The following is a 16,242-nucleotide window of genomic DNA, read 5'->3' as shown; positions in this document are numbered from 1 at the left end:
TTTTTTTTTTTTTTTTTTTTTTTTTTTTTTTTTTTTTTTTTTTTTGTGGGGATTTTAGTGAAAATGCTTTGTATGATTAGAAGGAAAATAAGAAGAAAAAAAAAAGAGACAGACAGCATGTGCTTGTGCAATTGGGAGGCAATGGCATGTGGGTCTGTCAGTTTGCTTTTTTGTAAATTCCCATGTGATCCATCCAAATTTCAAAACATTATTAATCATTATTATTATTATTTTGTATTTTATGTTTTTTTTTCATAACAGCCTGTTGCTTTGCTTTATTCACAAGGAGCAAGACCAGACAGCTTCACCCATACCCAACTTTGCTTCCATCAAACCATCCCTCAATGTCTCTCATATATCCACATTGATCGGAGAGATAAACAAGTGTTACCAAAGACGCTAGGCCTCAAAAGGGTCACGTGAAGATACTAGGCCTCTAAAGGAGCAAGGACGTTAGGCCTCAAAAGGGTCAAGTGAGAACACTAGACCTCAGAAGGGCCAAGTGTTAGTAAGGAACACTAAGCCTCAAAAGTGGCGAGGATGTTAGGTCTTAAAAGGGTCAAGTGAGGACAATGGGCCTCAAAAGGGTCAAGAGTTAGCGAGGAACGCTAGGCCTCAAAAGGGGTGGATTGTGAGATTCCACGATACCTCTCCCCCTAGAGGAGTAGGTTGTGAGATCCCATTCATTTAGAGAACGAGTCAAAACATTATTTTATAAGGAGTTAGAAACATTTCACTCGATTACAATTCAATTGTCTCATCGGAATCCAATTGTCTCGTCTGAATTGGGTAACCATATCGTTATAATAAAAAATAAAATAAAAATAAAAAAATGATGAAAAAGGAAGTGTATTGATTTGATGGATATAAGGTGATCATGTGAGGTGTGAGCTGTTCCGATTGTTAAAAAGGCAAAACCTTTTTCTGAACCCAAATGAAGATAGGAATCTTGGCATGTGCTCAACCTCTCTCTATCCCCCCTTTAGGGGTTTTATGAGTTGTTAAATAAATAAATAATCAAATAATTTAATTTAACTATGAAATTACCAAAAAAGAAATATATATTATATATATATATATATCTAAAGCCCAAAAGGGAAGTGGGACACAAAAAGTGATTATTTATTATTCAAAGAATGTTTTGTAATTGGATAATCTAATAATAATAATAAGAAGCAAAAATAAAAAATATATATTTTTTATTCCAATAGGAAGAATATGAAGAAAATGAAGGAAGATTCTAGATGCATTGGGAGGGAGCAAAGCCGACCTTCTTATTGAAGAAATCAAATTGCCAAAGGAAATTTTGCTGAAGAATATTGCCGATGATATTGGTGTCTGGAAAAGGAATAGAAGTGAAGCCAAGACACAAGATATCGTCCACCTTCACAATGTAGCTTTTGGGGGGCGGCTCGAACACCACCCCCTTCTCGAAATGGAATCGAAGCTTGGGGGCCATTTCATGGGAGTAGTGGGTCTTATTGAAGCAATAAGCGAAGGGATCCGCAAGGATTTGCTGGAATTTCTTCAGCTTTTGAACCATGGCTTCCATGAACACGTCGAACGCGGGTGCGGTGAGCATGCTGAGACTGGTTCCGGAGTCGAGAATGGTGCCGCCACCTTTCTGGATGTCCCAAACGCGGGGAGGGATGTTGAGCGTGACACCGTCGATTGAGATTCCGATGAGCCCCACGCCGTAGTAGCTGTTGAAGGGGCCGCCGAGGTGGAGGTTGATGAAGGTCATGTTGCCGACTGGAGCAACAGAGAGGGGTTCGGCGGGGGGGTAGCCTAGGATGAAGTAGCTGGTGGCGCTGTGGTGGCTGAGATGGTCGATGAGGCAGTAGGAGAAGCCACCGCCGTTTTTGTCTAGAGCGGCTCTGTGGGCGAAGGAGTGTGCGCCAGTTCCTAAGCCAAGGATGCCGTCGACTCCTTTCAACTGCATTGCATTGAACAGTTCGGTGCAGCCGATTAGAGTATCATGGAGCTGTTTCTCTTTTCCGTTTGTGAGGCCTACGGTTACCGTCTCGTTTGCGAACAATCCCGTCGCAGCCCCTCCTCCTATGTAGCTATTTCACACTCCAAATAAAAAATATAACTCAAATTCATCTCAAATTGAATCTAATTCCTCTCAAATTGAATGCAATTGCGCAGAAACAGACTCTGATTCGTAGGATTAGGATTTCATGGCTAAACCCTAATTCTTCGCACATACCTGTAATCATAGACGCAAGGGTTGGAAGGAACTTGACAATCCGGGATGGCGAAGAGTAGTTGGAGATCACCGAGGCAGAAATCTGAGCCGCAGGTAATCAATTTGAAAGAGGATGAATGATTCGCTAAAAACGGATGATCGAATTTCACTTTGTGTTCAACACGGCTCTTATGATGAGCGTGGGCGGTGCAATTTCCCAAGCACCGCCGATATCTACATTTCAACCAGGTTAGGTCACTCCCGGTGTCCACAATCAACAAAAATTTCTGCGGCGGCGTTCCGACTCTGAACTGAACAAAATACTCATTAGTTCCAAAATCGAAGCCTGAGCTTATTTTCAGTTGTATCGGTGCAGATGACGGCATAGGAAGCTGACGATCCGTCTTGCTCATTTTCATCGATGTGGAGATTGAGCGTTGGCGGTTGTGGTCGTGCTCGTGAATATCTCTGAAGCGATCGGTGCTTCCTAGACTCCTCCGTTCACCATAAAGCTTCTCCTGAACATGTGGATGGTGGCGATGCATCACATCCAGCTTCACCATCGGCATCTCTGATGGTTTTTGTTGTTGTTGTTGTTCATCGCCGTCGAATGCGACGTGAACAGAGAGAAAGAAATTGAAGAAAAAAAAGATTAAAAGAGGTGAAATAGGCGACATTGGATTCGTGTAACCTAACATACAAACACGAAGGGAGACTGTAATGTCAGAGAGATGGAGCAATAAACAAAGCGGCGGCAATGGCGGACTTATAAATCTAAGAAGCTTACAATTTTGGAGTGCCTATTAATGGCGTTTCCTCTCTCCCTTCTTTTGTAATAACAAACTAACTGCCCCATCAATTACAGCCCCGCGACCATATCTTCTGCTTTTGTACTTTTTTTCTGTTTCCACTACAAAAAAAAAAAACAAAAACATATATACTTAATTAATAAATAAATTGATATTATATTGAACGTTAAATAAGGTGTCTAACTATTTTTAATAAATATATTTCTTTCAAATAAATATTTTCAAAACATGTATAAAATGGAAATTTTATTTGGTAGGGAACCATGACTAATTTAGGGAATGATCTCGTTTTATAAGTAAAGGAATACATTTCCATTAGGATGAGGTCTTTTGGGAAGCCCAAAGCAAAGTCACGAGAGCTTATGCATAAAGTGGACAATATCGTACCATTACGGAGATCAATGATATAGAGCCAGAATCCTCAAATATCAAACAAAGAATTGTGAGTCTCAAAGGTGCAGTGAAAAGTGACTAAAGTATCAAACAAATTGTGTACTTTGTTCGAGGTCTCTAAAGAAGGGAGTCGAGCCTCAATGAAGGAGAGGCTTATATAGTGTACTTTGTTCGAGAAGAAGATGGTTAGAAGTGAGTCCCGCATGGGCTAATTTAGAGGATGATCTTAAGTTTATTTTATTTCCTAATATGATAATAGTATGGGATTAAATCTTACTCTTCTAATATTAAAATAAAATATTTTAAAAATAAATAATTTATATATAATATATATATTTCTGTTGTAATTTTCTTATTCTACACTTTGTAGCAGTGGATCCGAATTGAACCACTTGACAAAAGGCAGTAAAAAAAACGCATTATTTCCTCTTCACGATTTGAGTAGAGTAAGTTAAAAGGCAACTCCAAATGGAAGAATTGTTAGGTTATGGAGTCCTTCGATAAATGACATATAAAGTAAATTGTCGTAAATAGCGATGTTACAGTAAAATAGTAAATTTTCTCGTATATTTTGTTAACTTAGTAAATATAAGTTGTTTTAGTTATTAAATTTGAAAAAAATCATTTATCAATATATTAATAGTTGATCCAGTCAACCAAGAATTTCATTCTCAAACGACCATGAGCAGTCTTTGCACAACCTCAATATTCCAACGTCTTCAAATTTAATAACCAAAAGAACTTTGACGCAATAGTGAAATATATGAGAAAATTTCTATTAGATAATACTTTAGAGGGAGGAGGATGGGGAATAAACACTACAGAAATATAGAAACATGCTAATTGCAATTCAGTCCAGATTTATTGTAGCCTGTATTCTTAATCTAAAGAGAGGATTTGTGTACCATTTCGTTTCTTGCATCAAACTTTAGTAAGCGAGGCTTTCAAGTGTTGTTGAAGACTGGTTAAGCCAGTAGCCATCTGAACCACGTAGGAAAGTTCTCCATCCACCAGTTTAAACGCTCTGCTTATTTCTTTCACCTGTTCCATAGAGACAGGTAAATAGTTTGGCTTTGTCTGGGACTTTGGTATGTTGATCAGTATTACAAATTATTGATGCATGCAATGCGAGCAAAAGGAGAAGGAAACCGAATGGGGACGAGAGGAAACCATTCACCATAAAAAAAATGAAGGGAAAAAAAGATCCTAGTTCTGTCTGGTACGTTGTATTGATCTAATACAAACGGGGACGAGCAGTTTTCCATTGGTTAATGATAATGTATCTCTTTCCTAACGCGCTGTTTTCGGGTTCAAGTATCGTCTCTTATAGAGTCAAATCATTTGTACAGTTATAAAGGGATGTTTGGCTCATGATTTTAAAGTCTCTCATTATGAAGCCTAGAAGTGGGACATTTAGGTTTGTGTAACACTTGTGTTTGGATTGTATAAACAAATAAATTATAGAAACTTAAGTTCCAATTATGATATTTAGTTGAAGGGTTTATAATTTAGAAGGATTTGTATAGAAACGGTAGATTGAGACTCACAATGGTTGGAGAGGAGAACAAAACATTCTTTATAAAGGTGTTGAAACCTCTTCCTAGTAGACGCGTTTTAAAACCGTGAGGCTAGCAGCGATATGTAACGGGCCAAAGCGGACAATATCTGCTAGCGGTGGGCTTGAGATGTTACAAATAGTATTAGAGCCAAATACCGGGTGGTGTGCCAGCGAGGATGCTGGGCCCCTAAAGGGGGTGGATTGTGAGATCTCACGTTGGTTGGAGAGGAGAACAAAGCATTTCTTATAAGGGTGTAGAAACCTCTTTCTAGCAGACACGTTTTAAAACCATGAGGCTAACGGCAATATATAATGCGCCAAAGCAGACAATATCTCCTAACGGTGGGCTTGGACTATTACACATAAGCTTGGGTTCATAAACCGTTGGGACGAGCCCTAAGTCACACAGATCTAACAACCAAAGCAAGGCTTTAACTTCTTAACCCTAAGTCACAAAGGTCTAACACGTACGTTTATCCTATAAGGTTTTTACTTGCCATAGTTAGCAGGGATGACAATTAACTATCAGTATCATGGAACAACAAAATTTGAAACCTAAAAATAATATGTCCGTATTTGAAATGGCCCTGAATAATGATGATCTAGTAAACGTTACCTTAGAAGCATTCCCTACAACTTCACTTTGGAGCATTATCACTTTCTCTTCTGCATTATATGTTCCTTTCTGGAAGAGAGATAAAAATCGAGTTATATTACATGGAAGGTAAAACAAACGTCTCCATTAGTTGCATTGCAATAATCTTCCCAGTTTTAGAAAATGGAAAACAATATTCAGAAGTTTAATGATACTGATACAAATAATACTAGTTATAAAATTTCACTGCCAAAAGCAAATTAAAATTGGCTATAGAAACCAGAGCTTTTATGGCAATGTGAAAGCTCACTAGCAAGTAATATGAATAAATTTTTCTTCTTTTTCTTCAGCTAAAAGTCACATCTAATCATCAGAAATTGCAGCTGATTTATTTCTAAATTCAATCCTATTAAGAGAACCTTCCTAGAACCTTGAATTTAATGTGGCTTATTTCCCTTCTTATCTAGTTCACCAGAACACCTGCTCCTTTCTGTTGTGTGAAGAATATGCACACAGCAAGTGAAAACAAAGAAAGGCAATCTACACCAACATCACAAGCTCAAAGCACAGATAAAAAACTGAGCACAAGAAGATCAGCAGCTAAGACAAAAAAAACTTGTAGTTTGATCAATTTTGACACATCCATATGGAGGAGGGATTTGAGCAGTTTAGTTTCATTTTTCACAACTATGAGTGTTTAGGTCAGTTTTAATCTCACGGGACAACCGCCTTGACCCTATAAAATATTCGGATGTCAAGGAAACTAAATTAAATCTTAGGTAAGTGGTCACCATGGATTGAACTCATTTCCTCTAGACCTTTTCGATCCATGACCTTGTTGACCACCAGGCAAGCCCATGATGGTTAATTTCATTTCAGACTTATCCACTTTAACTACATATTCTATCCATAAAGCTGACTTTCAAATGAACTACCAACTTTTTTATACATGATTTCCTTCACAAATAATGAATTACCTAAACCTTTTTATATTTGTGTCAGTCATTGGATCGAGCAGCTGGTGTGCAGTTGCAACTCTGCAGAATCTAACGTAGCAATTGTGATATGGTTGACAGTGACAGTATAGTTTAAGAATCCAAGGTGTAGGCCATGGAGTGAGTAATTGAATGGTTTCAATTTACAAGATGGCGACTGAGATTTTCAATGGTTTGAAAACGTGACCGTTTGTTTTCGTGGGAAAGACAAGGCCAGATGAGGGAAAAAGGAAGATTTCATTTCAACAAACAAGATCGATTATATTGTTAGATCACATACAGCATAGAGCCACTTTGCATCATGTCACAAATCCGTGTGTTTCAATCATTCTTCGCAAAATCAAAATCAGAGAACATAAGCACGTCTAATATTCAACCACAATTCTCTTTTAGCCTACGAATTTGAATGTAACGGTAGAGCACACGAGAAAGAGACAGCGATTTTGACCTGAACTTCAACGAGACCAGTGCTTTGAGCGATTACAACTTCAATGGTACCATCGGGCTTGGGACGCCAGTAGCCACTCTCAGCGTGCATAGGCTCTCTAGAATCGAGTTTCCAAGTCTTTTGGCTGTAAGAAATCACTGGCTTCTCCCACAATCATCGTATTAAAAAAATCCCCAAACAACGAAGATAACCGATTAGACAAAAAAAGCAAAATCCAACCGCGTGGAATGAGATAATTATAACTATATTAAGATGATATCAGCGAAAACAACAAATAGAGACGAAGAACAGGGAGTTAAAGGTTACCTTGCCGGAATGGGAGAAATGGATCTCCTCGCCGTAAGAGAAGGAATTAATGGTGGGGAATCCACCGTCGCCTTTGCCTCTCCATGTTCCAAGTAAAAATGATAGCGGTGCTACGGCCGGGTGGATGGACAACGGAGCCGGTACCGGCGGCAGTTCTCCGTCCATTTCTTCACCTGCTTTGACTCGGTTCTCTCTTGTTCGCCTTGTGTTGGCGTTTTCAGTTTCTTACCGACGGAGAACACGAAACTTACTCCTTTGTCCTTGGCGCCGGGGCTTCCCTCGTAAACAGAAAGTAACTATCCATTTAATAAAATTACTTTTTAGTCCTTAACCTTTAGTCTGAGCTAGGTGTATTCTTGGGTTTGTACATTTTTAGTAGAACATTAATTCAATCCAATCAAGTAATTTATTAAACTTTTATTCTAAATTTTCATATATAATATATATATATATACTAATTTAGTAATCCATACAAGCAGATTGTTAACGATCTCAGTACTTATCGAGACCGTTCTTTCGTTTTTCAATATCCCTTAGTACTCCCTTAGTACTGGTACCGTTCTTTCGTTTTTCAATATCCCTTAGTACTGGTAATTCCTTAGTACCGGTAATTCTTTCTTTTTTTAGTGACCCTTACTATAATCCAGAAAGGGAAAAGTTCAGATTTAGTAGGTACTTTTCGATTTAAATTACTAATTTAATTCTAAAATATTAATTTGGAATATATTTAGCATTTAAGTTTTAAGAATTTCTTATTCATCTCTACATCGTTATGTCTATTTATGTGTTGTTTTAAAAGAATCTTTAAAATTATAATTATGTATCAATTAGGATTTAAATAATAGATTCATTTTATATCTGTTAATACGTTAAAATTCTAATAAGTATTTAAAACCGTAAAACTTATTAATACTGTAATTAAACTATTTGTAATCTAATTAACCTTTAAATTGCATATTTTGGGTGTTTTTTTAAAAAAATACATCATAAATCTGACGAAATTGCATATTACGTATTTATTTTTTATAATTTATAAAACGAAAAAAAAAAAACTAAAAATAAAAGACTTTTTTTTTATCAAATAAGGAGAATTTTTAATACTTTCAATATATTAATTATTGACCCCAAAAAATGCTTTAAGTATTCATAAAAAATAATAATAATAATAAAGATGGGTGCAAGAGTGTCCCTCAAACTCAAGGGAGACTTTTGATATCATCATCGAAGTTTTGAAAATTAGGGCGAAATTTCGCAGAGGAAAGTAACCGTCTATTAATACATCATCGGTCCGTTATTGTATCAGAAACATTAAGCACAACCATATAATAAGAGAGTGTGCGCATACCAGGCCATATGTACAAGAGCTGAAGCCATCTGGTTTTCCAAACATCACACAGCAAACAAGCAAGCAAAGCAAAGTCATTAGCAGCAATTCAATAACCTCCCTGAATGAAAGCATTCAGGCGGTTTAGCTCCTCCCGGTGCTCGCTCACCACAGCCCGAACCACGTCTCCGATCGATACCATGCCTTTCATACCCTTGTCATCGATGACCGGTATGTGCCTAATTCGATTATCTGCCCACCAAGCAAGAGTACTCCATGTTATATTTCATGGTGTAGTGATAAATATATATTGCAGCTAGACTGAAATAAACAACCTTTTCTTCGAGGAAAAGAAAAAAAAGTCCGTTGAACATATTCTTTCGAAAGTTGCAATTTTACTCTGGGTGCTTTATAAATGTTTCAAAATGTTTCAAAATTATCTTTGAAGTAGAAAATCCAAAAGTTTCAGTTCTAGATTGCAACTACATCATTCCACCCTCCAAGTCCCGACTTCCATTTGGAAATAATAAACGAATTTCTACTCTAAAGGTAATTGTTAATGGTGAAACTTATATGGAAGGCAAAAAAATAATATCACCACTTTTTCGTAACGAAACAAAAGTAAAATTGAGATGTGTTTTTTTTTATAATTTAACCTAAGAAGTAAAGTGAGGTAATACCAGTCATAAGTTGCATAGCTCGTAAAACCTTGGTGTCAGGTGTCACAGTGATAAGTTTGTTCTGCAAAATTAAAGGAATTTGTCATTGCTCTAGTCGAACTTGGAAGAGTCGATCTTTTGTGCAGCCATAATAACTTCATGCAAGAAACGACATTATTTGTAAATACATTTCCAAAATTTATAAATGAAATGCTAATTGAAACTATTTTAAAAGAAATCAACCACAAATAAACGAAAATAGAATGAAATTGTTGATATTTCGGCTTAAATTTTGTTTTTAATTGAAAGCATCCAATTTCCGTCATTGCTCACGCAACTAGTAGAGAAATAAGGCTGGCTGACATATAAAGGTGACAGGTTCATACCTCCTCAGTCATGATATCCCCAACTTTGGTAGACTTGGAGGACCTGCCTTGCACTATAATCTTTCTCAGATAATCTAGAAATGTGTGAAAAGAAAAGCTCAGAATTCAGATATTACATTCCAGATAATCTAGAAATGTGTGAAAAGAAAGGCTCAGAATTCAGATATTACATTCCAAAAGACAAGAAAGATGCCTTCATTGGACCTAAAGCTTAGAACTAACCTTCTATGGTTATAGTACAAGGAAAACTGAAGGAGAAGATGAGGAGAAATGACAAATAAAAGAGGAAAAGCCACGATGTAGGAGTAATCTCTACATGGGTTTTAGTTCTACACGGCACAATCATAAGTGGAAACCATTTTGGGTACCCAAAACTCACGGAAATAATGCAAATTTACTCCACCCAAAAACATCATTAAAAAGAAAAAAAAAACCAGCTCACTTTGAAATCTCCGCCGAAAAACCAATAAAAGACTAGCAATCCAAATGGAAACTGATCAGAAGAATGAATTTCCAAAAATCAGCCAATTGCAGAATGCTGGAACCTAAAGATTTTTGAGTACATACATTTGCTAGTTGTCCCAAACTACAGTATAAATGAATCTCTTCATTCTAAATTAGGATAGAACCATAGATTTTGTAGTTGAAACCATTTATTCAGAGCTTATTGTATCGCGTACCTCTCTCTGTTATAATACCAGCTATTGAATTTTGCTCCGCAGGTTTAACAACCACCAAGGCTCCAACATTGTGCTGGGTCATCTTTTTTATGTAAACCAAGGGGGAGAGTGTAAGCAAGAACAGCAGAAGAAAACAATTTTTTTTTTTAACAAAGTTCTAATCAAAACAATGAAAAAAATATAAAAATGTTCAAGAGAAACAACTCCCAAAAGGAAGTGTACCGACTGAACGGCATCATAAACTGTGTCATCTGTGGTGCACCAAAGCCATGATCCGTCAGCACTTTTGCCTTTTGCTTTCAAGATGTCATCAATCGTAGTGCTTTCAAAGCCATGCTCTTCAATGTTTGCGGAACTGGTTGATGTTGTAAAGCGTGAAAGCATTGCAGGCCTCATACAGGGGTTTGCTACACGAAGTTGTTGCAGAACAGCAGTTTTCACAATGTTTCCATGTGATAGAAATGATCGCACAGCACCTTGCATCTTCACCTGTTCAAGCAAACGGTTAAAAATGTGTACAATAAGCTCTCTTTGAAGCGCCATATCAGAAAACAGCAGTCCGTTACAAATACACCCTTGATAATGATTTAAAACATTAGTAAATTATTACATTAAACTAGAATTTTAGTTACTAGAGTGTAAGATTTGTTTTATTTAGTTTCTAAATTTCAAGCTTGATCCCTAAACTTTCAATTTTTTCAAAAAATCATGAAGTTAAGGCTTCATTGGAACTAAAATTATATCAACTAATTTCACAAAAATTTGAATTTTCTAAGAACCTTTTAGACACAAATTAAAAATTTAGAGATATATAAGATACTTTTGAAAATTTAGAGGACGAATAGATACATACCTCAAAATTTATAGACTAAATTTGTAATTTAACAATTAATTTATAATTTACCTCTAGAAATCCACCTAGCAAAAAAACAAGAAACAACAGCCTGGAAGAACCTTGACAATTGATGCACAATAATGTATGTACAGAAATTCCTAACATGACGTGAGATGACTAATTTTTCCTCTTTCCACCGAGTTAGTTGCTAGACTTCACTTACGAAATAAATTAGCTCAGCTCGTCTATATTAAACTACTTACCTATCCGTAGTAATTTACTCCATGAATATGAAGATCTAATGCAGAAAAACGTGTAAGGGAAAGTGCGGATGACGAATTAAACGTCCGTAATACAAAACAGGATTCAAAATCGATCCAGCTCGCTAAAACCGAGATCAGTACACTAAATATACTGAGTACAAAAGAACGGAAGAAGAAAAAGGAATCGATCAGCACATCAGTAAGGAAAAACAATCAATCAGTCGAGCAGAGCTTGACGAACGCATTAAAACGAAGAGCGAGAGAAAAATCAATCGTCGCTACCAGCAAGAGAATACGAAGCGAAAGAAATCCAAATACCTCACAGAATTGAACGTTGATCGCAGGAAAACGATAAGATTCAGACGATTGGACAACAAAATGAGGATGAAATGGAGAAAATAAGAGATATACCTGATGAAGATCCGGAAGAAAACCTCTCGATTCACGAAGGAAGTGGAGAACCAAAAAGAGTGACGGCTTAGTGAGGAACAGATAACGAAACCTATTGGAAGGAAAAGCTCACGGATATGGAACTGTTAGACCCGATTTTATCTCTCGATTCTTTCGTTTTTCTTTTTCTTTTTGGACACACTTTCTTTCCCCACCGCTGTTCTTGCTTTTCTCATCCATCATTATTTTTTATTTTTTATTTTTATGTGATTGCGATTTTTCTAATTTATCTTTTAAATAAATATAATATCTAAAATTATTTTCAAGTTTTGATGAACTAAAATAAGTATATATATATATTATTTTTAAGTTGTAAATTTAAAAAATTTAATTATAAATTTAGTTCGTTATATTTATTTTGTATTTCATGAAATTAAAATTTTTATTTAATTTATCAATTAATTTTTTAAAAAAATAGTAAGGAGTTTAGTTTTTTTTTTTTTTTGTCTAAAAATAAATTTATTACAATTATTTTGTTTTTAGTTTTATTTTTTAAATTAAGTTTACAAATTCATACTTCCATATGTAATTTTCTTGTTTTATTGTCCATGTTTTAAAAAACTAACAAAAAAAATAATAATAAAGTTTGTTATAATTTAAATGTATTTTAAAAAATGTGAAAATATATAAATAAAAGTTGGGCAGAGACAAGCATGATTTTAAAAATATATATACAGCAAAAAAAAAAAACTACAACCTGAGTTTAATAAATGATTTATTAACTTAATTTTTACATTTTATTATAGAGACTTTATTAAATATACTTTTTTTTTTATTATTATTATTGATAGCGACACATTTTAGTCCCAATATTTGACTTTTTTTTCCTCTTCATCTTGAAAAAGAAATTGGGCAAGAATTTTTTTTATTAATGAATTATTTTAATCATAATTTTTTAATATGTCAAACATTTTATTAGATTAAATTTTAAAATTTATGGGTTAATCAAATATTCAAATAATTAATATCAACATAATTTGGCCGCAATAAAAATATATTATTCAAATCTTTATTTCTTAAAAAAATATATATATTAAAACAATAAATATCATGTCAAAAACAAATTATTTTTCATGAATTTTGTCCATATAACAAATTCACCTGCCATAAGAAACCGTCGAAATTTATAGGTAATCGTAAGAATGACACTTTTATATAATTGTTGGATGAAAGTCTCATATCAGCTAATTTAGGGAATAATCATAAGTTTATAATCAAGTGATACTCTGTCTATTGGAATGAAGCCTTTTGAGAAGTCTAAAGTAAAGTCATGAGAGCATAAGCTCAAAGTGGATAATATCACGTGGAAAGTCGTGTTCATCTAACAATAATTATCGTAATTTTATTTTTCTAATATAAAATTTAGAAATCGTTGGGTAGCTATTGAACACGACCCGATGAACACGATTCGAGTGTGATATATCCCGATTTAAACAAAATTTAGAAATCGTTGGGTGGGTATTAAACACGATTCGAGTGTGATATATCCTGTGAAAAACATCACTTAAGTTGTATTTTGTTTAATTTGAATTAACATTTTTAATTTTTCAAAACGCAATTAAATTTGGTCATTTATTTAGTTATCCCAAAATAAATCGGATTTTTCTAATAAAAAAAAAAATAGGCCCATTACACATCGTTAAGCCCAAACTTACATAGGGCCGTCCAGCCCGTCGGAGTGTCGACGTGGAATTTCCGATTTATTGTCGACTTTTTAAGAAACCGTTCGCAAATAAATAAATAAATTAAGAGTAATTTCAACAATCTTATTACATTACAATTAACTTGTCAATTATTTAAATTTTATTAAGTAAATAATTAAAAATAATCAAAATTTAATTCAATTTGCATTTATTTATACGAATTTTAGATTTTTAATATTTAAATTAATGTTAATAACATGTAAAAAAACAATTATTATAATAGAAATATTTAATTAGTTTTAATTAATAATAGTTCACGATTATTAATAAAATTTTAAAATTATGATGTATTAATAAATAAGCTAATGAAAAAGTTTCAATAAATAATAAATAATAAGTAATTAGTTATAATTATTACCAATTAAACTACTTCATTATATTAGCCAATTAATTAATAATTTTAGTAAATAAATAAATAAATAATTCATCCTATTTTTAGCAAAGCATTTAATACCGATGCCCTCAGGTTTAAAACCCACCAACCAAACAACTGGACGAGTCAACTCAAGTCTCAAAGCTCGTCTTCGCGCGTCGTCGTCCTCTTGTTGCGCGGTACGTTCAAACTTCTCCGTATTATATAATTGCTACCTCTTATTATACTGCTGCTTCTTTTGCTTCTTCCGGCGTTTGTTGTTCACCGGCCGCCGGCGGCTCCCGGCGCCTGTTTATGAACTTGACGTTTTTCTACTACTCCTGCTTGCCGTTGCTGCTTTTGAACACAATTTCAATTCAGTGTATCTAGGACATGTATTTTCATAGCCATGGCCCGCTAATGCGAGTGGCTTTCTAAGCTTACGCCGCCTTTTACGGAAAAGTATGTCAATGCCCATCATCTGTCGGAGAAAACAATTTCGATGTCTACATTGACGGCAGAAGCTCGTTCTGCGTGTGATTTAGGGCTTTGTACTGCTTTGCTTTTAGTCCTGAGTGAATTATTTGATATTGATTCGGTTATCTTTTGTACAGTTTGCAGCAATTGTGCATTTGCTTCTGTCTCTTGCGTACATGACTATCTCAGTCACCGACGTTTCCGTTCCGAGCAAGGAACTTCAATGGCTGGCTTCCGTCTTCTCTGGCATTGTTTTCTGCAAGATTGTAAGTGTCGTGTACCGAATCATATTGGTGATGTTTGTTTAAAGTTGAGCACGCGAATAGTTTTTGCCGTCGTGTCTACTATCTGCAATTCACGTTTTCTTCCTCCTCTCTCTCCATTGATGTATAGTAATTGATAACCTTCACATCTAGCAGGATTTCCCTCTCGAGCAGTATTCTTGCCCTCGGTTAATTACTTTCTTTCTTGATCTAATTTCTACTGGTTCTTTTAGAAGCTGGTAGTGGATTCAATTACCAATTTCTGTTGATTTTGTTGCTCTACTCGTGTTTATTTGTATATGTTTATTAATGGGAGCTTCTTGAGTGCATATGTAAATTTTAAGACATGTTGTTGTCTTGTCTATTGAAATATGCTTGAATTGATTATTTTTGTCCAAAGTTGAAAGTAGAGAGAAACAAACAAACGAGAAATGGTTACCAAGCGAGAAACTAGAAGTTTGAACTAGGAAATGAAAGCATTATACAATGGACCCTCAATTACAGGACATGTGTTGTGTTCTGGCACGAATGCATGCTGAAGAACTTCTCTGTTTCTTTCTTGAAGGTTTACACGTTAACGGGCATCGTTAGCCTCCAAAGCTTTAAAACATATGGAAAATTAAGCGATTTTGGGAAGGTCGAGTGGAAAAATAGGTAAAAAATGCTTGTAATCTTTTATTTCGTTTCATAATGAACGTATTTCTTAATAATACACCTTCTATGTGAATGTAAAATGATGAATTGTTATTCTTTTGTAGGGGGTTTTCAACATTCCACGCCCTTGTTGCAGCATCTTCTTCTCTTTACCTTGTCCTGTTATCAAGTACTTTCGATCCAGGTTCCAGTAATGAGCTTCTTATAAGAAGAACGTCCTCTTTATCCGATATGACATTAGGGGTAAGTTGAGAAGCAGAAAGGTCGTGAAAGCTTCTCCTTGTGTGATATTTGGTCATAATTTTTTCTTCACTTGCTTCTTTTGTTTGTTGAACTCGATAATCTTGCCCGTAGCCTGTTTTAGGAGTTGGTTGGGCTGCAAAATTTAATGATTATTTTGCGACATGTCTATATATTTATATCAATATAATTTTTTGTTACGAACTGTTCTACTTACTATATTATTCAGTTTGTTCCTGGCCATTAAATTGATGATGCTAGTGTTATTAGCTCAACAAAACTACACTTGTATCACCTCATTATTTGATGTAAAGGTTCCTGGCCATTAATATGTAATCTATATTGATTTAGATAAGTTAAAATTTGGACAACTCAGTAAACTTTAATTTCTTGGAGACTGGGGTTTTTAGATGCTCTTGCAGTCAACAAAGTTATGTGGCAGTAATAACGTGGATGTCAATTTTGTTCTTTACTGTTTTTACTTCCCAGCTGTGTGTTCAATCTTAATTTTTGTTATTTTGTTTTTCTACGTGTTCTTAGATCTTTTTTTCCATTATCATCATTTTCCTTCCTTGAGGTGCCTAGTGGCTGCAAGTGATTAGTTACATGAAAAGTAATTTTTTTTTTTTTTTTTTTTTTTTTTTTTTTTTTTTTTTTTTTT

The 16,242-nt window shown here is 34.8% G+C and overlaps 4 protein-coding genes across 9 annotated transcripts in view; 1 reads left to right on the top strand and 3 right to left on the bottom strand.

Annotated features, from left to right (window-relative positions):
* Positions 1–1,192: 1,192 nt before the first annotated feature.
* LOC111448433 (aspartic proteinase NANA, chloroplast-like) lies at positions 1,193–3,096 on the bottom strand. 3 transcript variants are annotated; one of them, XM_023088022.1, is made up of 3 exons: positions 2,213–3,096; positions 1,671–2,066; positions 1,193–1,583 (listed from the first exon to the last, which is right to left on the bottom strand). In XM_023088022.1, exons 1-3 carry the CDS (start codon positions 2,887–2,889, stop codon positions 1,241–1,243), a joined length of 1,416 nt encoding a protein of 471 aa, XP_022943790.1. In that variant the 5' UTR covers positions 2,890–3,096; the 3' UTR covers positions 1,193–1,240. The 3 variants fall into 3 exon arrangements, with proteins under 3 accessions (XP_022943790.1, XP_022943789.1, XP_022943788.1); XM_023088021.1 differs by having other exon boundaries at positions 1,193–2,066; positions 2,213–2,882; positions 2,979–3,096; XM_023088020.1 differs by having other exon boundaries at positions 1,193–2,066.
* A 1,049-nt stretch (positions 3,097–4,145) lies between these two features.
* On the bottom strand, positions 4,146–7,566 carry LOC111448438 (UPF0678 fatty acid-binding protein-like protein At1g79260). Its single transcript, XM_023088030.1, has 4 exons — positions 7,296–7,566; positions 6,990–7,130; positions 5,568–5,636; positions 4,146–4,434 (listed from the first exon to the last, which is right to left on the bottom strand). Exons 1-4 carry the CDS (start codon positions 7,458–7,460, stop codon positions 4,315–4,317), a joined length of 495 nt encoding a protein of 164 aa, XP_022943798.1. The 5' UTR covers positions 7,461–7,566; the 3' UTR covers positions 4,146–4,314.
* A 903-nt stretch (positions 7,567–8,469) lies between these two features.
* On the bottom strand, positions 8,470–12,060 carry LOC111448953 (CBS domain-containing protein CBSX3, mitochondrial-like). The gene is made up of 6 exons (XM_023088753.1): positions 11,854–12,060; positions 10,567–10,833; positions 10,345–10,426; positions 9,665–9,738; positions 9,300–9,360; positions 8,470–8,871 (listed from the first exon to the last, which is right to left on the bottom strand). Exons 2-6 carry the CDS (start codon positions 10,825–10,827, stop codon positions 8,729–8,731), a joined length of 621 nt encoding a protein of 206 aa, XP_022944521.1. The 5' UTR covers positions 10,828–10,833; positions 11,854–12,060; the 3' UTR covers positions 8,470–8,728.
* Positions 12,061–14,073: 2,013 nt separating this feature from the next.
* The window catches only part of LOC111448719 (transmembrane protein 56-B), an 8,380-nt gene continuing 6,211 nt past the window's right edge, over positions 14,074–16,242 (top strand). For 3 of the 4 annotated variants that reach the window (XR_002711473.1, XM_023088432.1, XM_023088430.1), the window contains exons 1-4: positions 14,074–14,147; positions 14,562–14,690; positions 15,253–15,341; positions 15,446–15,584. Coding sequence is in view for 3 of the 4 variants with exons in the window: in XM_023088432.1 (XP_022944200.1) it covers positions 14,601–14,690; positions 15,253–15,341; positions 15,446–15,584 (318 nt within the window). In the remaining variant the exon portion in view is untranslated. Of the gene's footprint in view, positions 14,410–14,561; positions 14,691–15,252; positions 15,342–15,445; positions 15,585–16,242 lie in introns of all 4 variants that reach the window. The other variant, XM_023088431.1, reaches the window with a different exon arrangement.

Source organism: Cucurbita moschata, unplaced genomic scaffold, assembly GCF_002738365.1.
Source record: "Cucurbita moschata cultivar Rifu unplaced genomic scaffold, Cmos_1.0 Cmo_Scf00010, whole genome shotgun sequence".
Classification (NCBI taxonomy): Eukaryota; Viridiplantae; Streptophyta; class Magnoliopsida; order Cucurbitales; family Cucurbitaceae; genus Cucurbita; species Cucurbita moschata.
This window is presented reverse-complemented; position numbering and strand designations above follow the sequence as displayed.